This window comes from Lepidochelys olivacea, assembly GCF_965140295.1.
Source record: "Lepidochelys olivacea isolate rLepOli2 genome assembly, chromosome: 6".
In the NCBI taxonomy this organism is placed as follows: Eukaryota; Metazoa; Chordata; order Testudines; family Cheloniidae; genus Lepidochelys; species Lepidochelys olivacea.
Window position 1 is genome coordinate 80402882 of NC_140416.1, and position 12528 is coordinate 80415409.

At 40.1% G+C, this 12528-nt stretch overlaps 1 protein-coding gene across 4 annotated transcripts in view; it reads left to right on the forward strand.

Annotated features, from left to right (window-relative positions):
• The window catches only part of AKAP6 (A-kinase anchoring protein 6), a 403733-nt gene that overhangs the window by 139439 nt on the left and 251766 nt on the right, over positions 1-12528 (forward strand). For all 4 annotated transcript variants that reach the window (XM_084632749.1, XM_084632752.1, XM_084632751.1 and 1 more), the window contains exons 3-4: positions 499-750; positions 4977-6779. In XM_084632749.1, the coding sequence (XP_084488875.1) occupies positions 499-750; positions 4977-6779 (2055 nt within the window). The remainder of the gene's footprint in view (positions 1-498; positions 751-4976; positions 6780-12528) is intronic.

A 12528-nucleotide genomic window follows, 5' to 3' on the forward strand; every position in this document is an offset into this window, starting at 1 on the left:
ATGACTTAACCCTTTCTCTGCTGCACAAAACAGTGTGTATATATCTAGATTCTTACTGATTTAAAATGGCAACTCTGTCTATACCTATTTTGTTGGGAATGGCACAAATCAAATTCTTTACATTCTGATTTTTTAAAAAAATATCAAGAATAGAGATCAATTGGGTTGATCTTACCACTTTCATTGCAATTGCTATGGTTTAGGATGACATCTCTATGGTGCTGTTTTTCTATCTATGATTCATATGATCTTGTTGTGCCATCCTTGCTTATTGTATGCTATCTCTGTACTCAGTGAACACTCCTGCCAAATAGGACAGCTGCTTGTTCAGTTGTTGTAGCATTGCTATAAATAAAAAATAAATAGAGAACCCTGTATGTATTAATTACATTATTCTCCCTATCTAAAATCACATTTTCTGCATTAGCCAAAAAGTAGAGATGATCCTTATAGGGCCTATGCCTGTAGCTAAAGATATATTTTTCTTTTCTCTTACAGGATATCTGTGAAGATATATCTGATCACGTTGAACAAATTCATGCTCTGTTAGAGACTGAGTTTTCCCTGAAGCTTCTGTCTTACTCCGTCAATGTGATAGTCGATATACATACAGTGCAGCTACTCTGGCACCAGCTACGTGTTTCTGTTCTGGTTCTGAGGGAACGCATCCTACAGGGACTACAGGATGCCAATGGAAACTACACCAGGCAGACTGATATTCTGCAAGCGTTTTCTGAGGAGACAAAAGAGGTATGAGAACTAAATGCAGTCATTTACTTTTGGAACATTAATCCCTAGTCATATTAGAGAATTTAAACTCATCTACTGAGCTACTAGTTTAAAAATTGCTAGGGTGGTTTGCACTTGCAGTTCAAATGATTGCCAGTGCAGCCAAATATATTTCAGGCTAATTGAATAGGTGTTCTCATCTTAAATTTCTTCAGCTGACATCCATTGTGGTTGAACCAGATTAAAATAAGTGTAAGATCATAGGACCAACTTTTCAAAAAATATCCTTTAAAATAGCGGGCAATATTTCCCATGACCCTAACATTTTCCCCACAGATACACTCAGATTGGTGCAGAGGTGCTTTTGACCCCAAACACCTGATCTAGTCACCGTGTAATTTAGAAGTTCGTATCCAAATCAAAACTTTATGAGCTCAGGCTCAACTCTAGATCTGTGTGTGAAAAGTTCATTTGCATGTGTAAATCAAAACGTGGAATTTGTCTTTGTAGTCACAAACCTTAGGCATGGAAAACTTTTACCCACAGTTTCACAGGCCAGGTTCAAGTTCCTTTTTGAAAGTGTAGCCTACAAACTGCCATTTGTGTTAGCAACATCCCTGCAGACCAACTCCAGTCTCACTTTCCTCTAATGCATGCAAAGTTTGTACCAATTTAATAGGCTTATTAATATAGATGCATTTAACTGGATTGCCTTTTGCTCAGTAAGTATGGTTACTAAATTGATTTAAAGAGACCTTGTCAGCTCAAATGTTTTTGAAATAGAAATAAGGCGCACAGTTTTAATAGTGAGGGTAATTAACCATCTGAACAACTTAGCAAGAGATGTGATGGATTCTCCATCACTTGAAGCCCTAAAATGAGGATTAGATGTTTTTCTAAAAGATATACTCTAGCTCCAAAAGAAAAAAAAGTTGTTATGGGCTTTATGCAATGAAATTCTATGGCCTGTGTTATGCAGGAGGTCAAACTAGTTGATCATAGTGGTCCCTTTTGGACTTATGTGTATTTTGGACTTATAATGTATTAAATGGATTAATTTCAAATAACACAAGTTTCTGATAGAGTATGAACATATTTCTTAAAAATTTTAAAAGTTTCTCTACTCTCTGGCTGATGTATATTAAAAGCCTTTGCAACAGAGGAGGGGGGTCCTGAAATCAAAACCATCAAACATGTCCAGGGCCACCTTCTCTCCCCTGACCCCCGGCCCTTCCTGCCTGAACACATACGTGCTGCTACTTCAGATTCAGTTTCAGCTTTGAACACTTTCTTGCAAGTTCTAAGGAAAGGCGTGCCCATGAGCACCCCCAGAGGAGTGAATGGGAGTGAAGCCATGATGCTAAGGCTTGAGTGTGGTAAGGGTTTCTGTAACTACAATCTCAAGGCCTAAGGAAGGATTTAATTCAGGCACTAAGAAGCAGGAAGTGCCCCAACTGGATCTGATTACATCTGCTATAGAAACTGCCCCCTCATAAAGAAAGGGCCTGGCTGAGGGGAAGATTTTTCTCCTTAGAGAAGAGGCTGCAACCCGAGTAGCCAGAAGGGGCCTTTGGGATGCTTAGGACTCTTCCCACCTACCCAGGGAGAGATGATTCAGGACTGTAAATAGATCCACCAAGGGTTTGGTTGCAACAAACCAGCTCTGTGATCTTACTACATAAATTTGGGCTTTACGAAAGCCACTTATTGTGTTTGCCTAGACTGAGCTTGAGGGGGGCCTGAATGAGACTTTTAAAGGGGCAGTGGCCTCTATCTGGGCAGTGGCCATCCTAGTCAGTACTTCCATAACGAGACAGGAGTGCAACTAACCATCAACAAAACAGTGACCTTACTATACCTAAAGTGCTATCAAATCCGTAAGACAAGTAAATAAATAAGAGAATAGAGAAGAATAAATTATTTCTGTGATTTCTGTCAGTACGATAAGGATTGCATGTAGCAATAGTCCGTACTAATTTTACAGAGTGGAATGGGATTTCCAGGTTAATGGTATCCCATTAAGAAATTATTTGTTCTATATTGCTCGACCTTAGATTCTTATTGCTGATCGGTTGTAAAGAAAGGCAAAATGTTTTAAATTGCAGTGATTTGCTGTTTTTTAAAACTAAAAATTAAACATTGCTTAATAAAATGGATGACTAATGATTAGAGCCCTGTGTAGATACAAAATTTGTATCTGCATCTGATCTGCAAACATGGTCTGCAGATATCCGCATCCCCGGATATCAAGTGGATATCCACATCCACAGATGTAAAGCGCATATCCGCAGACTTGCAGGGCTGTACTAATGATAGCATGGAGCCACACAAGCATGATACCTATTTCCCACCCTAACAATTTGAGTATGTTTTCAGCGGTTGCTGTATACATTGTAAGCTAGTTAATATTGTTTTTTTGACCTCCTCTTCAGACATATTTTAATGACTTTATGCAACATTGTTCATGAATAATGCAGACACATCAGTTTCATGACTTACCAGTCACTGAATTGGCCCTTCACATGACTGGAATGCATGCAATAAAAGACTTTAAGAAAAGTCCACAGATTTAGGTTACAGATTAAAATCTTCCAAACCAGCTTTCTACAAAGAACATTTTAACTTGAAGGTTTTTAAGGGTTTTTTATTATTTTAGTTTTTATTTTTTGGCTAACACAAGCGTTATTGGTTGTGGACCTAACAATGTAATGATTAAATCATTCTGTCCTTACTGATGAGGGGGACTCCAAAACTAGTATTGTGCAGCACTCAAGGTAGGAGGCAAACCATGAGGCTACTTTTTTGTTGAGACTGCAGCTGTTTGGACTATTAGTGGGGGTCATTTGTTGAAATAGCTTTGCTGTGAGGCGGAGACAGGATGGTGTGTGTTAAACAGTATGTTGCACTCTAATGCCAGCACTTGAGCAAATGTTTGCTTTCACGGTTTTTTAGTTTGTTTGTCGTTTTACCTAGCTGGAGTGATTTATCATCTCTACTGATCTAAATAGTGGACTTCAACTGATATAGAGTAGGGTAAATGAGAACAGAATTTGGACCTATGATTTTGAGGTATTTAGTCAAATATTCAAATTTGAATATATACATTGAAATTGGGAGATAGCTGACTCCTGCCTAGATGCTGGAACCCTAAATTAGTTATAAAACAATGTGGAAATAGCAAACTGTAAAGCAAATGTAATTTTTGTTGTGACTGCTGGTATGTCAGGCTGCTTCTGGAATTCTAAAATATTTCCTTTTTTTGCCTGCTCCACTTAAGTCTGAGAACCCTCTTAAATACTCTTTTATACACAAATTTGTCTCGATGCTTAAAATCTTAGTGCTCTAGCAGGATTGCTCCGTCAGCTTCTGAGAATGGGAAGACTGATATTTAGGGGATTGTGACTGGAGGGTGTTGAAGAAGGATATTGTGAACAGAAGCTGTGGCTGTGTCTACGGTACTGTCCTCAGCTAACCTTGTGGATATCCCAGTGGATAGTCAACAGAAGTTAATGCTGCATGAAGCTAGGTGCAGTCAGCAGCTGCTACTGTGCAAATGTGGGAAACTCCGCCAATGGCAAGTTGGCGTCTGAAAGACCCATGCTGACAATCAGTAGGAGGCCTGTGGACTGACTTGGAGGAGCAGCACTCTTATGTGGATATTTCTGTATCCATGGGTTTCAGCAATCACAGATTTCACCAGGCTTGGACGCAGATACTTTCTACCCCCTGCCCACTCTGACCCCACGAATCCCCTCCCGTTCAAGGTGACTAGTACTGGGAGATTCTATGAGGTCCCTCTTGTGGAGTTTCAGGGTCCCTCTTGCATTGGTTTCTCTGAGGATGAGTATAACAGAGATTTTGATTTTTAGTTGCAAACACAATAACAATCACACCCATACCATGACAATGGTGAGCAGTTTCTCTTCAGGATAGTTACAATTTGCAGTACTCTGCAGGGTGACATCATGTATGAGTTAAACATTTCTATGTGCAGATTAACACTTGGCCATTCCACTGTGCTTTTATTCCCAAATATTGTAGAACAGTTCACTCACAATGTACTGTACGAAGCTCTGTGGCAGTTCAGTAACAACTGCTTTTCTAGATTGTGTATAAGAATACATTGCCACTGGTTGGATTTGTGACCTTTAGTGTGCTGGATTTAAGAATTCACTAGTGAATAGTTATTAATAGTAGTAAAACTGAAATCCCTTTTTAAATGGTCTTTATTTTTTATTTTGTTTCAGGATCGTCTTGACTCTTTAACTGAAGTGGATGACTCAGGACAGTTAACTATCAAGTGCTCTCAAAATTACTTGTCCCTGGATTGTGGTATTACTGCATTTGAACTGTCTGACTACAGCCCTAGTGAGGATTTGCTTGGTGCCCTGGGTGACATGACCTCCAGTCAAACTAATGCAAAACCGCTTGAGTCTTGGAACTACAGTGAGATGGAAAAAGACTTTCCAGAGCTTATCAAAAGTGTAGGATTACTTGCAGTAGCAACTGATTCCATGGTTTCCAAGTGCAATGAAGCCATTAATGTGAAAGAAACCCATTTACCTCTTTCAACAGAACAAAAGGGAGAAAGCAAAGACAGCAAAACATCACCTGAGCTTTCACTGTTTTCTCCTTCTGGGAAGTCATCTCTCTGTACAGGATCTTGCACTGAAGATGGCATCTTATCAGCTGACAGAAAACCAGTTTCCAGTTTCAAGAAACACGAATACAGTCCATTGCACAATCTTGGTGCAAAAAGCAAACAGCATCCACACTGTGAAAACTCAACTCCCAAGAGGTCAATAAGAGACTGCTTTAACTACAATGAGGATTCGCCCACACAGCCTACATTGCCAAAAAGAGGTCTGTTTTTAAAAGAAGAAGTGTTTAAAGATGATATGGAAGTCAGTGATGCCAAAAAACCTGTCTCTCTTAGTTTAAAGACTGAAATGAGTAGAAGTACACCCTCATTATTAGATCCACCAGACAGGTCCAAGCTTTGCTTGGCTTTACAGTCATCTTACACTAACAGTCTATCTGCTGTCAGTCAGTCATATGATTGCTTACATAAAATAGGTGATAGAAGCCTTGAGTACACAATAAACAATCACTTTAAGGAAAGTTCCATAAGTCTAGGTAAGTCTAATTGTTACATTTGGAAAGAAAAGCCAAGGCACAAAAAATCACATGATACTCCTGAGAAGGTGACATCATGCAGGACACCTGTGGGTATATCTAACACAGCTTCAGCAAAGCAGGTGAATAAAAAAGGGAGTTCAGCTCTACAAAATGGAATTCCTTCCTGTAACTCTCAATCTGTGGGAGGTACAAAAACAGATTCTGTTTCCACATCATCAGATATCTGTAATCAGAGAGAACCGAATGGCCAGTCCCAAAGTAAAAATGAACAATCTAGTTCACCAACTCATAGCCAAGAAAGTGCATCATCAACTGACTCAGGACCTGTTATCTCCTCGTCACCTGTTCTCCCAAGAAATAGGAGCAAGAAGAGTTACCTATCATCACCAAATTATGATAATACAAATGATAAAGTTGTTGAGGCCTGGTATGGTTCTGATGAATATTTAGCACTTCCATCACACCTCAAACAGACTGAAGTATTGGCTTTGAAGTTAGAAAATTTAACAAAACTACTGCCACAGAAACCCAGAGGAGAAACCATTCAAAACATTGATGACTGGGAGCTGTCAGAAATGAACTCAGATTCTGAGATGTATCCAACATATCAAATTAAAAGGAAGCACAAAAAAATGGGTAGGGTTTCACCAAGCTCTTCAAGTGACATAGTATCTTCTTTGGGTGACAGCATTGAATCTGGGCCTCTGAGTGACATTCTTTCAGATGAAGAGCTTTGTGTGCCTGCATCTTGCATTAAAAAATACATAGAAGACAAGTCAGGAAAGCCTGTAGTGATTGAGTCCTCTGAGAAAAATGAGAGCTCTGCCTCAAATAGATCAGCTTTAATTCAACAATTGATGCAAGATATACAACACCAAGACAATTATGAAACTATATGGGAAAAAATTGAGGTAAGGCAGATGCTAACATTAACTGTGTTCTCATGTGTCAGTTCTTCACAAGTGGTATGACCGTATATAAATAAAGGGGCTTTGTTTTATTTTTTTTATGATAAATCTCTTACTATTTTATGACATCTCCTTTGATATACTTAGAACTTTTATTCATTAAAAAACCAACAGTGACCACTGTAATGAATAGATCTGGGACAAATTTTTTTGACTAATTGTTTTTTGACAAAAAAAAAATATATTTTTAAAGCCATGAAACTGTTAGCTGAATTTGGGTCAAATTTGAATAATAGCTTTGATTGCGGGGAAAAAAATTTCAAAAGCGTTGAAATTATTCATTTCAACTCTTTGATTCAGAACAGTGTCTCAATTTCAAATCAGGCCAATTAAAACATGCACAAGCATGCTCATACAGTGAAAAGAGCCTGAAACTGCCTAATCAAAATGAAAAACTTGGGAAGGGAAGGGAAGGAAGTGCATATAGAATAAACTGAAACATTTAGTTTGACTGAAAATCAGTTGAATACCCTCCCAAATTGTTGAGTCAACTGGAAATGTTTCAGTTGATACAAAATATTTTTTAAATTTTTTTTTTGATTTGCCTATTCTTTTAAAAATTTCAGTTAGAATTGTTCAAGATTCCCCCCACCCCAGTTCGGCTCCGAATTGAAAAAATCCATTATTTGCACAGCTCTAGTAAGGATTCATATTGTAGGTCATGTCCATCTGGTCACCAATACTAGAAAACACTAATTACCTCAGTTGGTGCTTTCAAGCTTGGCATAGAATCATTTTGTCAATAGAGCTTTTAACACTTCTAAGATTCAGGTACATTTACATGCCACTTTTGGATGTAATGCAAAATAAACTAGACATAGGAAAAGCAAGTTGGATGGTAATTAATTGCATACACACTCATCTCAGTGATGTTTGAATGAAGTGGCACTTCATGTACACTGCCAATTTTTAATTCAGTGTCTCTGGTTCAAAGATGGGGGAGGAGGGGAGAGGAGAGAGGAGGTTTCCTGATTTTTGCTATATCCTTTGTAGTAACATGTTCTGTTTTATCCTGTAGTGTATTATCTTCCCTGAAGTGATTTTCTTCCCACCGATGTTGTCCCTGCTCTGCTTAGCACAGAGATAACATTATTATTTCCGCTGCTCCAAACAAGTTTTCCCATGTATCACCACCTTACTGTACCCAAGCCAATGTTATCGTCCCTCTCGAACACTCAGATCTGAAGGAGATAGGATTTCCTTCCAGGCTGCTGGTGGTCTCAGAGTTCAGGGCAGCTGCATTCCCCTGCTGTGGTTCAGCAAGAGCCTCCACTCTAGGCTCCCACCTCCTCAGTCATTACGTCACCTTTCTGTGGTCGGTCTCTCTCTCCCCCCACCCTCTCTCTCTCATTTCAACAATAATTCAGTAATTCCTCTGTGAGTGGCATTTTTGTTTTGGAGAATGAAATCTGAATGTAAAACTTCATTAAGGACAGCCAGAGACTGATGGAACCAGTTCTAGTGATGTAGTTTTGCAGCCTAATACTTTTCATTTGTGGCTGTTGTAAAATAAAATTGCAATGAAGTCAGTCCTTCTTTTTGAAGGAACCGCAGCCGAGAAATGAATAGAAGCAATATTTTAGCTAGTGTGATGAAAAGAAATTCAAGGATATATCATTACAATGGGAGATAGTTTGAACTGGTATGAACCTAGCACTGATCTCACAGTAAGAAATTTGTTGAACCGATGTTAAATAGTTTATTTGACGCCTCCTTCTCTGTCCCAGTTATGCCAAGGCTGTTCAGCCCTCCCAGAAATCTGGAAAACATGTTTCTACATACTTCCAAATTATTCAGATAAATTTTGCCCAGATACTGACATGGTGTAAATATTTCTTTCCACTCCCACACAACATCTGCTTGATTCGAACTGGCCAAATTACTAGCTAATTGAGCACAGAATATTTTTTAGTTTATTAATATTGAATATTGTTAAAAATTTGAAGTACATAGAGAAAACTCTCCTCACATCATCATTTGCTACGTGTACATTCTTTATTTGCCTCACCCATACCTCTAGCATCCAAGATAAGGTCAGTTGTTGTACCAAGGTTTGCTGTTAGCATGTCCTCTGTGGCATGCTGAATGAAAATTCTGTGGTTGGGCCCTTTGACGTCTGCGGCATGGGACCCCTGAATTCTGTGGTGCATTGGAATTTCTGCATCAGTTCCAAGTACATTCAGAAATAACTTTTTGAAACCAAATATGAAAATTTATTGTACAAAGTGCTCTATATTCTTTGTATTTTGGTGGTACAAATCTTTTTATTAGTTTTTTTTTCCCCAACAACCTCCACTCAGCAATAATCAGAATTCTGAGAATCCTGATACTGTCATGCATACTAAATGAGAATACTGTGAAATGGTCACTAATTGTCTCAGAATTTTTTTTGGGGGCGGGGGGGGGAGCACTGTTGCAAGGCTTGCACATGCATGCCAATATGTCTGTTTTTCAGGCGTAGGGGGGTGTGTGTGTGACAGTGTCTGGAATAAAATGCTAAATCTTTCCTGTTGGAGAGATTTGCTTGCAAAGAGGTTCACTTGTTTCAGGTACCATTTCTGGATTATGCAACTGAAAACATACTGGTTCAGTTTCCCAAGTAAGGTTCCTTACTGCTCAGCCAGTCTGCCTACTGTCCTGGTTTCCCTGGAGGTAAGAAGCTTGTATATGTAGACCCCATCTCTGCAGTAGATACAAGATCTTGTGAACTTCCCTTGAGCTGCAGCTGTCCTGTGGTTAACCTGCTGCATCTGCTCAGCAGATCTCCATTGATTGCCTGATGCTTCACCATATGTTAAGGAGAGAAGAATGCTGCTCTGACTGCTCCCATGCTGAGTAATGAACACTCCTGAGACTCTGCATGGAGAGCAGGATACATGCTCCATTGATTCTGCCAGGGTTAGGCAGGGGAACACTTCTCACAGGATAGTTCCCCTCCCAACCTCACACAACCACAGATCCTAGATTGAGCCTGAGACCTTCCAGTGGGGCAGAGAGTAAAGACCCCATCCAAATAATTGGGAGGGGGACATGACATCAATTTGGCTGAGAAGAGGGTGTGGGGGAAGAACCACATTATCAGTTTTGTGGAAGAGTGGGTACTAGGGAGAGGGGAACACAGTGTAAACCTTACTAGAGGTGATTAGTCTGTTGGGGTAAGGTTGGGGGGATGATGCTGCATGGGAGGATCACTTATTGAGTGGGTCATCACAGAGGATGATTGAGCTGTGGGGTTGCAGAGTATGGATTGATGGGCTTGGTGGAGCAGAATGTGTTTTGGAGGCCAGAGAAGTAACTGGAGAGGCTGAGGGGAAAACGAAAGGTGGGGGTAGGGATTTGAATGGGAGTTTGTGAGGGGAGGAGTGAAGAGAATTAGTTGATTGGAAGTTATGAGCGGGGAGCAGACTGTTGATTAATTAGGGAAAGGATATGTATAGGTAGGACTGGGGCCAGAGGATGAATTGGGGTTGCTGATGGGCAGGGATGGGCTGAGGGAAGCACAGAATACATTGAGGATTTGAGCGGGGACTGATACTAGATTAGTCTGGGGAAGATCACTTAATAGAGGGTCCAGGATGATGCAAAGAATTGTTCAGAGAGGCTTGTGGACATCAAGGCAAGAAATGGAAGGACTGAAACAAGTGACAAACTGGTTGGTGATATAAGATTGATGGGTCTTGGTAGTAGATGACCGATAAGGAACAAAAATGGATGGACTAATTGAGCTGAGGGAGAATGAGAAGGAAATGAAGAGAAGGCAAGACAGGGGTGTGCACCCCCATAATGGCTGAGGGCAAAAAAGAGAAAGAATAAAGAAACCTTGGAAATGAAAAGACTATGGGAAGGAGGCAGGAACAGGCAGACATAACACGTCTGTGGTCTGAGTAGTTTCTACCGCGTATTGAAAAAGTATCTTCACTTCTTGTAACAGGACACAAATGTGTGATGTAGCCATTTTGATATTGATATTATCCTGCTTTGAAAGCCATCTCTAATTCTGAACACTGGGGGAACCATTGTGTGAGCACTGGGATAGGCTAGCTGCCCAAATACAATCCCATCTAAAACTTTAGGTATGTACTTGGGCAACTAGCCTGTCCTGTTGCTTGCACTGCTGTGGCTACATTTCTATTTCCAACATGCTAACTCAATCAAAGCTAGCACAGGTATCTATTCCCAAGCTGGAGATTACACCTCCAGGTCTAGTGTAAACATACACAGTGTGACCTGTCTACTGTCCATTTGCAGTCTGTTCAGAGCAAGATGTTTGACTCCAGGGCCGGCTCTAGGCACCAGCAAACCAAGCACCTGCTTGGGGCAGCACTTTTCAAGGGGCGGTGTTCTGGCCCTTTTTTTTTTTTTGCGCTTGGGGCGGCAAAAAACCTAGAGCCAGCCCTGTTTGACTCCATCTTAAGTTGGCTCCATGATGGCAGCATCTTTTTCTATTGTCCTGCAATAGGTCATTCTTTGTCTTCCACGCCTTTTCTTCCCTCCACGTAGGATCCAATTTGAGACATACCTTGTGCTTCTGCCTCCCGGTAGTCTGATGGCGTGGCCAAGCCACCATGGCCATCTGTCTGATTATTAAGTCTGCAGTCTATTGATCCATGCAGCAAAACACTTCCACATTGGTTGCATAATCTCTCCAGTGAATTTCCAAGATTCTTCTGGAAGAACACTGTTGGAATGCATTCATCTTTCTATTGTGTACCTTCACCATCTGCAGTGTTTTTCAGGTGTACAACAGTGCTGGAAGGGCAATTGCATTGTCCTATCTCATTTTTTATTATTGGGACAATCAAAATAAAACTAAAGAAAGTAACACCACACAAGGAGAGTATGTGTGATACTAGAAAGGTTAGTAGATATAGCAGGGAAGGCACATTTCAAGTTGCAACTTAGCAATAGATGTGAAAAGTTAAAGACACTGGCAATGGCAGTTTTTCAAAGAAGTATCTGTGGATTACAGTGGGAGTGAGAAAAACTAAGAAAGAAGAATGACTCCAACCAAATACATGAGGCTTGTTGAAGAGAGGAAAGAATTGAAGAAGAGAATTCAACATGAACAAGACAGCAGTAAAAGAGCTATTTTGCAACAAGAATATTTGGAAAAAGACAAGGAAGTTAAAAGATCAGTCAGAAGAGATAAGCGAATGAATGGAAAATAAAGCAAGAGAACCTGATGAGGTGTATAAGAAAGGGGATTCTAAAAAGCTTTTTCTAGTATCTAAACAGCTGACATCATAATTCTTGAACTTTGTGGTATTGTGAAGGCTGCAGATGGTATGATTTTAATCACAGAGGAAGGACTGAGAGCCCATTGGATGGAACACTTCCAGGCTGTGCTTAATGAGTCAGAACACTAATGCAAAATTGAGAGGTGTGAAGAAATAGCCGACATACCTATATCACTAGAAGTAATAGCCTCTGAGGAAGTAATTAAGGCTATAAACCGAGTGAAAAGAGGTGAAGCACCAGACTATGAGATAGATGCTCAAATGTTAAAAGCTGGGAGGAAGTGATGGTGAACTACATGTGCACATTGGTCAGAATGGTTTGGGGAAAGGAGAACTGTCGTATAGATTAGAGAAGAGCTGTCATCTGTAAAATCCCTAAAAAGAGAGGCAGACCACTTTATTTGTGATAACTGAAGAAGGGTGACACTCCTATCTGTACCTGGAAAAGTGTTTTG